This window comes from Cnephaeus nilssonii, assembly GCF_951640355.1.
Source record: "Cnephaeus nilssonii genome assembly, chromosome: 9".
NCBI lineage: Eukaryota > Metazoa > Chordata > Mammalia > Chiroptera > Vespertilionidae > Cnephaeus > Cnephaeus nilssonii.
In genome coordinates this window covers 15,235,082-15,250,148 of record NC_137080.1, presented here as the reverse complement: position 1 = coordinate 15,250,148, position 15,067 = coordinate 15,235,082, and the positions used below count along the sequence as shown (strand labels likewise).

The following is a 15,067-nucleotide window of genomic DNA, read 5'->3' as shown; positions in this document are numbered from 1 at the left end:
TGAGATTCAGTGGTGTCCCACATGCAGACCCTCAGGGGGTGGAGGGGGAGGGAGAGCACTATTGCTTTACGTGCTAGCAAGGCTCCACATGCTGTGATAATCTGCTGATAAAGGGGAGGATGTAAAATGTGTCCTTGTGCCTGGCCAGTGTGGCCCAGTGGTTGAACATCGATCTATGAACCAGGAGGTCACAGTTCTATTGCGGGCTCGATCCCTAGTAGGCGGTGTGCAGGAGGCAGCCTATCAATGATTCTCTCTCATCATTGATGTTTCTCTCTCTCTCTCCCTCTCTGAAAAAATAAAAATATATTTTTTAAAATGTGTCCTTGTAACAACTGCCCGAGACTACACAAAGCACGGAAGGTTCATTCTGTGCTTTGTGTAGCACAGCACATGTATTTGGAATAACTGCTTCATCAAAAGCACCAAAAAGCATTCGATATTCTGCTCAGCACACTAATTCTATAACATTTATTTAGGGTGAGTCATTGTGCTGGGCACCAGAAACATACAAATAAGGATGAAAAGCTTCAAAGAGCTTACATTCTAGTGGGAAATCCAGAGAGATAAATAAGCAATTGTAATACACTATGGTAGGTCCAAGATACATATGCAAAGAGGGTGATCTGGAAGTGTCCAAGAGGGACATTTAAAACACCCTGGTGGTGTTTATATCGAAGGATTCCTGAAAGAGCTGGCTGAGGCTTGAGCTGACTAGGACTTGCTCCTGTCCCTTGCAGAGATAATATACAAACACATAAAGTATGAGAATGTCTACAGTTTTATTTGTATAACAATTCAGCTGCATAATATTGAAAAAAGTTTTGATGGGCATACTGAGATCATAACGAACCTTCAAAACATTGTTTAATTAAAATGGAGAAATACATTTGTACTCCAAATAACCACCTTATGAAAAAAAATTATTTTGGACCCAATTCCTGTTTAAAATAAAGAATAACATTAAATTGCACAAGAGATGAACAAAAATAGCATTACTATGCTTTTTGTAATTGGTGGTGAATGCATTAAAAACACCATGAGTTTTTCATATGAATGAAAATGCATGATTTTCCCACTAGGCATTCTGAACATTGGTTGGAGAAATACATTTCTGAATTGTTTACATCTCTTGGCTTTTTTATAATGGTGGTTATGAATGAGTTGAACACCAGTTGTGTACTTTGCCATGTAAAATGTCTTCAAAGAAATGAAGACAGTTATCATATACATGAAAAAGTGATGTAATCTCATCACTTCAGAATTCCATGTTCAGAGCAAAAAGAATTGAATGATGTAGCTGAAGTAATCCCTCCACCTTATAGAGACATTTTAATAAGTAATATTTATATGGAAAAATATTTATCACTGTTAACAATAAACTGGGAAGGTTGGCAATAGAGGGAAAGGAGTTAGTTATGCCTGAAACTGTGCTAAATACTTCAATCCTCAAAATAACCCTATAAGATAATTTTAATGATTTTGATTTTATAGATGAACACTGAAGTGAAGTTGCTAATGAGGAACAAAGCCAGGAATCAATCCCAGAACTGTCCCATCTAAACCCATCTAGACCAATTGATTATGAAAGCATGGAAGGTTTTATATCACCATGCCATATGGCTCCCCTATACCTAATTAATATTTATAAAATGCTAGCTTATGTCTCAAATAAAGGTATATACTTTTTAACAGCTGATCACTGTTTTGAAAGTGAAATGCATTTTAATAAACATTAAACATTATTTAATAAATAATATATATAAATTCCTGCTTTGTCGGTTACTCTCCCTAAACTCAAAGAGCAGCATTGGCAAACATTTTCTGTAAAGGACCAGAGAGAATAAATACTTTCGATGTAGTGGGGCACATGGTCTAGGTTGCAACTGCTCAACTCTGCTACTGTGGCAGGAAAACATAGACAGCAGACAAAAGGCAATACATAAATGAAAGGATCTGGCTATGTTTCAGTAAAACTGAATCCTTAAGAGGGAGTAAGGAGCTAGATGGACAGTGTGTTGAAGTTGTTTCAGAATTAGGCTGCAGACAACTCACACCCACAGAGGAGTAAGAGGACACAATGGGTCCCGGGTCTAATAGAGATTTGGGGTTTACTGGATTATCTCATTTGAAGGGATGAGTGAGGAAAGCTGGGGTTGCCTAAGACTTGGTGGCAAACTTTATGCTGGTGGTTGTTGTCACTGCTACAGTTGAGTCTTGGTAGATAACAGAGCCTCAAAGGTGGAGGTGACAGTTAAAAGAGCTGTTGGTTTTGTGTCACCTGCATTCCCTCACCCACGTCTTTACTGGCAGGCAGATTGAGTCCCTTACTGGTGCTTACTGAGCACTATAGTTTTCCATGAAGAATATCACATGCTTTCACATTCACTTGGTCTTGGTCTTTGTAGGAGGGTGGGGCAATCCTGATTTACATTTCCAGAGATGGATTGGCTTAAAAACAGATTAGGTGACACCCAGGAAGTCTGTCAACCAGCCCTCCTCCAGCTCCCAGTGTACCTCCCTATCCCCCAATTTTTGCTATTAACCTGTGACATATTCTTAATGTCTTTAAAATAATCTGGCAAGACCTTTTCTGATTACTCTTTCCTTCAGAAGAACCAAAGCCACCTTTAAGAGAAGATAAAAAGAATACTTGACTACTTTTTAATTTCTCATTTAGGTTTGCAAATCTATTTATGGAAAGTTCAGTTAGACGTTATTCAGTCTTTCATCAAGATCCATTGCAGGGTAAATTAGTTTTGCCGCATTCACTAATAGCTTGCTCTAGGTCACAGAATCTGAGGAGAATGTGAGTCTAGAAAGTACCATATGAAAAGTAATAAAATACTCCTTAATAGGGGACACTAGAAGAATAATGAGTTTTTAAAAAAACTTTTATTCAGAAGATCTATGAAAAGTACAAATAAACAATGGAATAAATTAATGTGATTTTGTTAAAATGTTCATAATTAAGACTTAGATTTCATAAATTACTCTCAGTTTCATGTGAAACAATTTGTAGGACACCAAGAAATGTTGCTGTGTTGCTATACCATACATTTCAGTGGTACTATGGAGTCCATGGATTCAAACATGGTCATTATTTTATGAATAAGCAATTGCAGTTGATACAGATAGTCTACCCTAATGTTTCTATGTCACAGAGGCATATTCTTGGCTTGAACCATCTTCTAGACTTCGTTTTGTTTATTTATTTTTATTTCATCCATCAGGCCTTCTTGCTAGAGAATGAGATTTGATCATTTGGCAACTGAGAATTCTCTAGGTTTGATTAAAAAATTCAAATGCTTGATTATTTTAATACTAAATATACATTATCTAAATATTAACATATTTGTTCAAATCTTGATATTTCACATTAGCTGTAAAATGATCCCTGCATTATAAGTGCTGAGGATAGAAGATTTTGTTGCGTATGTTTTCTTAGGATCAATCAACAAATACTACAGCCAGGATTTCATTCTGTTTAATTACATTCATATTTTAGGCATTTCTTAATTTTTACAGAGAATTTTTGTGGTTCTGGGATAAGTGAAGGAAGCAGATTTCCTTTAGAGACAGGTTTTTATTGTAAATATTTAAATTTAGCAATCTTCAGTTTTTTATGACATGTAATTAAATCATACAAAAGCTACAACCTGTAATAAAATTTTCTCTGAAAACAAAACATTCATAAATGTTGATTCCTTTGGCAAAAAAATATGTGGTCTTTACATTATAGTTTATAAATTAATAAAGCTACAAAATAGGATTATTTAAATGTTAAATTCCTGGTTAAAAGAATCTGATAAACCAATTTAGTGAAAGAATGAATAATTTGGACAAGTAGCTGTGTTAAATATCTGACCTAATTGCAGTTACTTTAAATGTTGGTATTCTATTATTTCATGAAAATAGGTTGTGACATGTGCCTCACTAACCTACTGTTTATGTGTTTGTGTGTTTATGTGCACATATGTACTTTAAAATACACACACACACACACACACACACATATATATATATATATATATATATATATATATATATATATATAAAATTTATACCTAGGATTTTGCTACAGGGCATATTCCTTTATAAGCATAATTATGGCTCGTGTGATAATTTTTAGTTACCCTGGAGCAGAGATGCCATGTAAGCCTAAAGCAATATAATTATGATCATTTTGGGGCCTAGGATAGTAACAATTACAATTTTCTTCTGAAAACTGCCTTCAAATTTTTTAATGATCTGATTCTTCTTATGATATGTGGAATCTTTTACAAGAGGCATATTTAATCAGAACTTAGATATGGAAAAGAATTGATGGTATCTTTAAAGAACCTCCTCTAATATCGAACCAAAGAGTTTAACATACAAATTTGAATATTGAATGTATTTCCCTTTTGTTTCAAATGAAAAAGGAAAGTGATTTTTAAATGCAAGAAAAATGATTCCTAAAATGTTTCTCATTTATCTTCTAAGACAGGAATAGACATTGGGTGGCGAACATCTTACAGAGTGTAACCATAGAGCTATGTTACTCAAGGGTAGGCTGCTTAGTGGTCTCTAAAAATACATGCTTTAGGACAACCACAATTTTATAAAGCTTATTTTACAGAATCTGCTGTGGCTTGGTGATGCTAATGCAGTTGTAATGCTTGAATAAGCTTAATCAAATAAAGCTTATGAAAATGCTCACTCCATAGAAATAACTGTTCTGAGCAATCTAAATGTCAGAAATATGGGCCCGTCAATGGTAAAATCCTATTCATAGAAGCTCTTTGAAATGATAGGGGATTTCACTGTTCCCTGTAATACCAACCATCCCAACTCCTAGAGACGACCCTGCGCTGCCTCTGAGGGACTTGGCTCCTATCTCCCAGTCTGTAGCAGGAGCATCAAAGTTGAGTTCACCTCCCAATAAATGCTAAGTAGTAAAAGGCTTTTTATCTGGGCAATTACAGTTCTGATACAGAACATTTTTAAAAAGCAAAGATATAAACAAAAAAGACATGATGAGCGAACTTTTCTCATCTAGCCCCTTCACGAGGCAATTTTTACTGGGCAGAAGAGCAGTCATTTTATTGAGTATTCTGGAGATGAAAGTATATCCTCAGCACCTCAAGGAGTGAGGAATAAGTGGAAAATTAGGTCCTTTTATTAGTTGCCAATGAGTGGCATCTTTCTCACATAAAATTTAAGGCCACCTTTAGGTCTATTTAGATAAACAATTCAGTGAATGAAAATGTTAGCAACTAAGCAATACACAGTACTTTGAAAACTCTCATAATGAGTAGACTACAGAAAACTGTTCTCTTCAACTCCTCATTTTATATCAAAGAGGAATAGAATACTTGCTGGCTCTATTGATGTGTGCTGCTTTCTCAGCTGTTTCTAAAACTCTCTGAGCTCCTTCGAAAGAAAGATTTGTGTAAAGTATTATTTGTGTTTACCTAATTGCTTGCATTTTTAAAATATGGGCATGGATTTCTTAATGTTCTTTTCAGAAATGCATAAAAGAGCTTCATGCTCATTTAAAAGTCCTTTAAAAGGCACAGGAAGCTACCCTTTCCCTTATAGGATAAATGATTTTTAAAAACCCCACAGGAAATCTTATCTCTCTCCCTACATTTCTGGCTGCATTTTCTTCATGCAATATGTGTATTCTCTTTCTGAGATATGTGAACTCAATTTAGAAAGATGAAGCTTTGTGCTATACTATTCTGATCTGTTTCAAACAAATAGCTTAATGAAGATTTAGGTTGGTTCAAGTTAAACAAAATATAACAATATCCTATTACAATGGTTTCCAATTCTGAATACATATTTTTTCCTTACTAAAATGCTTAAATATTTTACTTTATTAGATATAAAAAATTAATGGATCTGTTTCAATCCAGTGATGACAATAGCATTAATTCTGGAGTAACTATATAAAGTGTCAATTCATATCACTAATAATTAAAGATGCACAAAAATAGAATATTTCATTGTAATTTTATTTCAAAAGCCCCTGGAGTATTCAATAAAATTAGTCCTATGTCACTTCTTTACAGTTAGGCACTCTCAAACTTCCTTGTTCATGTCCATGTACATATGAAAAATATTAAATATTTGAATTACCACAGCTTTCCCAACAAATGAGTGGAAATTTCCTTATAAAAAGAAAATACAGAGCTAGTTTTCTGTACACTGAAACATATTTAAAAACTAGGTTGATTCGTACAACATTTTCCCAAAAAGTTATCCAGAGAGCAAATTAAAATTAAAAAATTAGGTCTTAGTTCCTGCATTTTCTTAAATTTCCTGGAAGTAGCCGATGGCAATGTGACAAACCCATCATTTTATGAGTAGAATTTTAATCAGATGCTTTACATGAGGTCCTTATTATTGCTGAATACATTTACATGAAAAAATAGGAATATGTTGTGTGTGTTTTTTGGGGGTGGACTGTCATGCTTTCTTAATGAAAATAAAGTAGAAACTATATTGATACCACAATAGTAGGATTATGACTCCATGTGGGGTAAAGTAGCAGGCGATGATTAATTCTTAAGGAAGAAAGTGAAAAAACCCATTAGAATCAACAAATCATGGAAATCTAATGATATTGAAGTAATCAGTTTAGTATTTTTTTTCCCCAAAAGAAATAACATGTCATTACTCAAGTCTTTTCTATTTCAGTGGGTTTGTGAATCAGTGTCAATGGGGAAATTTAGTAGGAGGACCACTGGGGCTAGGTGAAGGATTTCATGTATGCATATTTGGTCCAGAACAAAAATGTATCAACCCATACAAAAATACTAGAAAACTAATTTTCAATGATACTAAAATTAGTTCATGAATCTTATGTCTGTCCTATATGTATTATATTTGCTAGAAAGCAGAATCTAACTTCTATTTGCCTGAATCTGAATCTTCATAGACATTGATTTTCTGTAGATTCCATCTCCAAACTTCAATGTCATAAAAATCAGACAGACCCTAAAGTGGCTTATTTTCTTGCATGAGTCTTCCTGGGTTCATGCAGTGAGACTGGATTATTTTCTTTAAAAAAAAATTGAATCTGTCAAAATCATTGTCATAAAAGAGTCATCTCATGGGTCTTGTTGATAAATGTCCATCCCTAAACTATATGTACTGAAAAGGGACCATGGTCATGGTTTACATTATTATTTTTTTAACATGAAAGATATAACTCTATTAACATAGTTGTGGTTTTTAGCTCAATACAATAATATTATTTTGAACCCTTTTAAAATAATCCAATATAAATATGCATTCTATGAATTGAACTATGTCCTCCCAATTTCATATGTTAAAACCCTAATTCCAATTGTGATAGTACTTGTGAAATAGGGACTTTGGGAGATAATTAAGTTTAAATGAGGTCATGAAGGTAAACTGAGATGGCAGGAAGCTTGCTAGCTCTCTCTCTCTCTCTGCCATGTGTGGCCACAATGAGAAGGTAACCATCTGCAAGTCAGAGAGTCCTTACCAGAATCCAGCATACTGGCACTCTGATGTGAGACTTCCAGCCTCCAGAATTATGAAAAAATAAATTTCTGTCATTGGAGACCCCTAGTCTGTGGTATATTGTTTATGGCAGGTCCAGCTGACTAAGACAATGCACCATCACACATTTGTAAGTTTATTGTCAGCACTCTTATCCATCTATACATTGACTCAGCCTAATCTGGTTGTAGAAACCTCTCCCAGTTAGAGATTTTTTTAAACCTTTAGAGATTAAACAACCTAAATAACATCTGAGATGCTAGTTTTAATTGTTTCATTAGAAATAAATGCCTCAGCTAAATTATTGACATTATTTAGCAAATATATGCTTTTTTTCAGTCAAGGGATGGCATATCCTTTTCTCTACCCTACTGTGTTGTGGCCTTATTTTGACCAGTTAAACTTCCCACTACTTATGAGATGTACTTGAACAGATATGCTTTTACATCAGTAACATAGCTCTCATCTCAATATTTTTTCATGTCAGAAAAATATATTTTGTTTTATATTTCATTTTTCTCTCTGGTTAAATGTTACTAGGTACATCCTTCTATATGCAGAAATATTGAGGTCATTCAACACAACACTTTTTTTTAGCTGATTTCTTTTAACAAAACTTAGAAATTTTTCACATTATAATAAGTGTTTCTTTGGCTTCAGTGTGTAAAATAAGTGTTTATTTTGCTAAGTGCTATCAAAGAATAGATGACTTGCTTCCAACATGGAACATTATTGAAAACCAAACAAAGGGCTACATGAAAGTCAGAATCATTTTATCTGTACCATTGTATTATCAAAAAGTGTTACAGGTAAGAACAATAGTGTTCATTTAAAAAAGATATCACAGGGAAGGCGGGGGAGGGTGGGTGGGTGGGAGGTAGTAACCAAAGACCTTGTATGCATATATGTATAGCCCATGGACACAGACAATAGGGTGCTGAAGGCCTGGGGCGGAGAGGGAGGGGGTCAATGAGGGAAAAAAGTAGACATATGTAATACTTTCAACAATAAAGAATTACCAAAAATTAAAAAAAATTAAAATATCAAGGAAATAGCATTATAAAGTTGGCATTTGAGGTGATTTTTGAAAGAGGAGTTGGATTGTAACAGTGGAGTTTTAATAAAACTATCTTTTTAATAAAGAAAAAATCATAAGAAATACGTGCCCACTTTAGATTGGTAAAGCAATGTATCTTATTTGTAATATGTTAGAAATTCAATACATTTTGTTTCAAAAATTAATTCTAGTATCCTCCAATATGCACTCTTAATTGCTTTTGACCTTTAAATTCATTTGCTATTTGTTGGAAAACTGGTATCTGAATGGGGAATAACTACTAAGTGGAAAATGAGTTAAAAAAGTCGGGGAAACTGGGCTTACAGGAACGAATACAAGAAAGGACATCCATTACTTTGCAGTGAGGACTATTGGAGAGTGGGCTAGCAGGTCACAGGGACCACTGCCCAGGGAGGGAGGTCCTGCCTCTCATTCACCCAGAGCAAGAGCAAGTTCTTCCTCGGAACAGCACCTCAATGTCGGCAACTCACCTTGCGTACCCCAAACATCTTTCATATAGAACCATGTCAATGCAGCCACTAAAGAAACAAGAGTGAGATTTGATATTTTCTTTCTAAAATGAAAAGAATTTTTAAAAGAAGCTGTATATTTTAATCATTCTGGCCGATCACTCCTTATGATACAACAGATGAAGTAAAATAATTATTTTCCTTCCACGCAGGAGCAAGAGGGTCACTCAGAACTTGTGATGGCTGGTAATGCAAGTACAGCCAAATCAAAGCAGTTGGTATACTCTCATATAATTGGAAAGTCCAGAAATAAACTTGACTAAACACAGCTGGCTCCATGAACCTCTCCAGTGGTATCTGGACCCTGCCACTTTCTGTGCTGCAGCACACCATCCGGCTGGTGGGCTAGAGGGGCACTGGAGGACCCCACCAGGTTAGCAACCCTTGTAGAAAGGGAGTGTCCTCCAATACTTCCACAAAAATGTGGTGGTCTCTGATTTCCCTGCACTTCACTGTCATAGGCAAGAGGGAGTGATGTGAGTGATGAGGCTTAAACACTCATTCCTATGGCGGGGGGTTAGGGCAGTGTTTTCATTTTCTAGTCTCACCGCTAGAAAAAAAACAACCACATGCTGGAAGAGTGCAGGGAGTGGGTGGACAGACTGGAGTGCTAAATAATCTATATATTTAAAAGCCCAGTGATTGGAATGGCGGAATGACCAGAACGACCGGAAGGACTGGTGGCTATGACAAACACTGCGGTAGCCAACTGGCCTGATCTGGGCCCTGATCGCTTCCCCCGCTCCACCCTCTGGCTGGCCAGGCCCCTGATCGGCCCCAACACCCTGATTGGGGGCAGGGCCATCCGGCCAACTGCCCACAGCCCCTCTGCCCCCCCCTGGCCCAGACTGATGGGCCCCCATTGGGGCAGGCCGGCCGGACCCCACCCGTTTACGAATTCGTGCACCGGGCCTCTAGTGTACAAAATAACTGTATAACTCTTCACCTCAGCAGGTGGATTAGGTGGCCAAATCATTCTATGAAATATTACAATGATCACATCCCACAGAATAAGGAAGAAAAGGTGACAATTTAGAGCTTTTATTAAAATTGGCAAGAGACCAGTTTCTGCTTTGAGACAAAGCACTGTTTACCTTGAAAGTGAGTAGTGTTTCTGTTGTTTTGTTTTGTTTTTATGTGCCTTGAATCAGTATTTTTCTAAAAATTACTCTAGGTTATTTTCACGTTCTATCTATCTATCTATCTATCTATCATCTATCTATCTGATAGAATATGTAGGATTATTTATTTTTATAAATTACTATGGTACTTCTTGCTTCTCAAAATCTGTTTTCATTCAGTTTATATAAACTTGTAGAAAAAATAATTTAATTGTAACAGATGATATGTACACATTCTGCAAAAACTAGGATGGTAAAATACATAAGTTAAAAGATAGATTTTTTTACTTTTCAACTACATTTGCCAAAAGATCTTTGATATAGTTTCTCCAACATTTTTATTTTACATGCACTTTTTTGGCATACTTTAAAAATATATCAAATATTATTCTTACTTATAATTGGGAATTAGATTCTTAACACAATTTTGGAATACAATATATTTTTATAATATCATGATAGCACATACTCTCTCTCCTTTGTTCTCTAATTGTTGGAGAAAAAATATACTGGTTAAGTATTCCAGAAACCACATCACCTAGTGAAATGTACACTTCAGAATTAATGCTTTTATGTAATGAGGATAGAGTACTTTATTTATACCATTCTAGAACATAAGTGTTCTCCTTGAACATCCTGGAAGAGATTGTATTGCCAGTATCCCGTAGGAATAATAATGGGCAAATGCACTTGGCAGTTTCCTCCTCTGATTAATAAGGCATGATGAGGTTAAGTGACTTCTTCCAGGAGGCATATGATTTATCCTTCCAGGCATAAGGTGACTGTGAAGCTGGTCTTTGGAACCACTGCACGAGCCATCCACTTTACTTTATGGACGGACTCACGAGGCCTTGCAGCCAGATCCCCACTTCTTTTGAAGCTGATTCTGGCTTCCTGGCAATCAAAATTATTTGTACAAAATGCGAAGCAATGGAATTAAAATGCAGGGATGGAAAGTACTGTTACGTAGCCTAGCTGCTCTACTCCTGTTCTGAGACACCAACTTTCAAGAAGCGAGGTCCTTGTCAAATTGCTCAGTAGTATTTACCTCCCGTGTTTTTCCGCCAAATCTATAACTAGCTCTTGTCATCTTCAAAGGGCTTCTCAAATATTAAGTAATCTCAGATTGCGCACTGTTCTTTGCATTTATCTTGACCAGCTGTCAGAGGAGGCAATTTATTTCTCCTCGATTTTATTCCTCTTGGCTCTGTGGCTTCTGTAGTAAATTTGAATGGAACATGAAAAGTACAACTTCATGTGTTTTCATAACAAAGGCAACACATATTTTCTGTAAGCAAGATAAGTTTCACAGTGCTTGAGGTGTTGAATTTGATACTCAAAATATACTTTTGTCACCTTTGAGTCTTCATTAATTCCTAAGTGAAATTATGAGGATGTGAAGACAAAGAAGATATAAAAAAAAATAATAATTTACCATATTATTTTCAACTATTTAAAATATTGTAACAATTGTTTTGGCAGAATTAGAAGGTAAAATGAAATTTGAAATTCATACACATATGTGTGTATATATATATATATTTTTTTCTAATTTTTAAAAATGTGACAAGGATTCAGCTAATTTCTATCAAATCTCTGTAAATTTATTCTTTCAGTTTCAAGATACCAAGCAGGTGTGTACCATATTGTCTGCAGAAATACTCTCAAATACACAGTACACTGAAGTGAATCTGAAGTGCAAAAGCAGTTCTCCCAGTGTTCTCCATATAGCGGTAGTAGGAAGCCTTCCAGAAGTTAAAAAACTGGAGATTAGTTAGCAACATATCAACTTTCAGGTGGGCCTCTCTTAAACACTTATAATTCACTTATTCTCTTGCAAATCACTATTGCAAAGGTTTGATTCACTTGCAGCCCCACTTGGGTCTTAAATCACATTTCAAAGCACTCCTATCATTCATCCATTTTCAGAACTGCCATTAGAAGTGATGGGAATTTGGCACAAAAATCAATGAGAGGATATGATATGAGTTCTTTCTAATTTTTCCTTCTTGGAGCACCATCTCAAGTACAGTCTGTAAAATCTGTTTTCAAAGGTATTTTTCCATCCTGCTGTCATTTCAACCAAATTGAGTTCATGAACTTGGGATATATATTCACGTAGTTTTTCGGAAAAGAAAGGAGATTCATTGTCACGATTGCAAATTTTTACCTAAAGTCATTTAAAAATCTTAATTAAATAATTTTAATACTGATGTTCCATATCAGCCTTTTAATCTTTTAAAAATATGGGCTTAGATTTATCATTTTATCAAAAAACTAGTAGCCCTGCACACGAATCCGTGTGCCAGTAGCTCTCTGCGGGGCCTGGCCACTCCGCGCCTACTGCCCAGAGGCCCATCCATGGCCAGGGGCGAAATGCTGCCTGCTCTCAGTGGCCTCCCCCCCCTCCCCCTGGGACTAGGGGACCCCAGCGGGGCTGAGAAGACTGGGCGCCGTCATCTTGTGGCTATGGGTGCTGCCATCTTTGTGATGGAGTGATGGTTAATTTGCATATTGCCCTTTTATTAGATAGGATAGTTGTATTGCTTGTTCTTGGGTGGGGAGATTATAAAGGATCGCCTACTTATTTTACCTATTTATCTATTTTTTATATGTTTAAAATTTTCTCTCAGGAACATGTAGACTCTTGAAAGCAGGAATAAAAAGGTTACTATATTTAAGATTTTCCCACATCGTTCTCTTAGATCTTCTGTGCCCCTTTACAAATAAAAATGAATGGTCTCAATAAAAGGGTCAGGTATGCCGTTAAACCAGGATATCTAGAAGGAATTTCATCCATTTAAACTATTTTATTACTGATTTTGTTTCTCTCCCAGAGGAGATGCTTTTGCTTGCATTCAGAACTGGCATAGGAGCCTAAATAAAGAAAAAGGGTTTTAAAAAGTACCTTGACTAAAAAATGCCCATTTCCCACAATGTAGTGGTTTTGGAGATGGTAAGGGAAAAGCAAAAATGAATTCAAGATGATGGTAAGGTCTGTGACCTTGATGGCAGCATTTATGGAACTTGGGAGACAAGGCATGCTGATTCTAAGGGCATATGGGTTTCAGGCAGGAAGGTGAATGCTGAGGAAGAGGTGATGTGGCAGTGGACAGCGAGGTATGGTCCTGCCACTAAAGAGGTGTGTTCTACTAGAGAAAATGATATAAGCCACTTACATATACTGTATTTGCATAACCTATGTTGTTGTTTTTTGTCATTAACATTTGATGTGAATTTCTAAATTGTAATTCTCCTTTCTGAATGCTTGCTTAGGAAATGCATCCACCACTACAACTGTTATCGACAACAAGAATGGATCCGTGCCCAAGTCCCCTGGAAAAGTACTGAAGAGGACAGTCACAGAAGACATTGTGACCACGTTCAGCTCCCCGGCAGCCTGGCTGCTCGTTATTGCTCTGATCATCACGTGGTCAGCTGTTGCCGTTGTGATGTTTGATTTAGTGGATTATAAAAACTTTTCAGGTAAGATCCATGAAATTTGGCTTTTTAATGAATAGAAAAATTGTTCTCCCCAGTTCTGGCTTTGTTTCTCTTCACCCCATCTTAATGTGATAAATAAAGCACCCCAAACAAATGTGCTTTTAGGTCACCAAAGTCTAGTTTCTTTTTTTTTCCCTTCTATTCTCCTTCTATGACTGGTATACTCATTGATTTCAAATGAAATAGATTTTCTCATTTGTAGAGCTGAACAAGGCTGAATGTTACAATCTCATGAATATAATGGTTAAAAAGGTTGGGTGTTCTTAGTTTTGGAACTGGAACTTTATCAACCATTAATAAAAGATAATTTGTGGATTTTACAGTAAGTAATATAAAACAAAATGAAGAGCTTTTGTTGATTTTAGAGAGAGAAGAAGGGAGAGGAATAGAGATAGTAACATCTATGGGAGAGAAACATCAATTGGGTGTTCCTGCACCATCCCCCTCACTGGGGATCGAGCCCACAACCTGGGCATATACCCTGACCAGGAATCAAACCATGGACCTCTTAGCTCATGGGTCAACCACTGAACCACAACAGCTGGGTGAAAATGAAAAGCTTTTGGACAAATAGAAAAGAGTGTAAAGTATTTTTAAGCCCCCCCCCCCACCCCTACCATGTGGCTTTAAGCTTCCTTTTCAGACATAGTCTTTGCTCCTCCCATCAAAATATCCTATTTTGAGTTCTTGAAAATAGTGTTAAAAGGGTTTTCCCAGAATGGCTTATAATGAGATATTATATCTTGAGTGTCCATGTGTTTTGCAGTAAAATAGGAAAAACACAAGTGAAGATAAATTTTCATTATGACAATTCAATCTCTGAGTATATCATTCATCTCTTTGTTAAAAGTCTTTTTTATATTTTTAAAATTTATTTTCTCACTGATACACTATATTGACAGTGCATTCCTTGATGAAGGAATTACTCAGGCATTCGATAAATAATAAATAAACAGGTGAATGAGTTTTTGCTTATCACTTTTTACCACAAGGAAAAACATTTCATTAATCTATTAGAGCACTTATTCATATTTGTACTGCTCACCCCCCATCCCCATTTTCCCTTCCTCAGTAGTAGATGAATCAGTAGGATCCAGAAGCTATAATCTCTGTAAGTTGCATTCTATATCTTCAAAGACCCTCTATTTTTCATTATAGCCTTTTATGCATTAAACAATTACTTATCAAGAATTTATTATATGTGCCAGAAAATGGCTGTTAAAAGAAATACAAATATACATTTGCAAAGTTGTAAAATTCTGTCATTTGGGTTTACTGGTGTGGAGGTATAACTGAGATGACCCTGCCCACCTGCAACATTGGTAGCTGGGCTAAAG

General features: G+C 35.9%; 1 protein-coding gene across 1 annotated transcript in view; it reads left to right on the top strand.

Moving 5' to 3' along the window:
* Positions 1–13,286: 13,286 nt before the first annotated feature.
* TRDN (triadin) overlaps positions 13,287–15,067 on the top strand; it is a gene marked incomplete at both ends in the record, with an annotated part of 228,008 nt that continues 226,227 nt past the window's right edge. Inside the window, 2 exons of the mRNA XM_079781157.1 lie at positions 13,287–13,305; positions 13,503–13,712. Of these exons, the coding sequence (XP_079637283.1) occupies positions 13,287–13,305; positions 13,503–13,712 (229 nt within the window). The remainder of the gene's footprint in view (positions 13,306–13,502; positions 13,713–15,067) is intronic.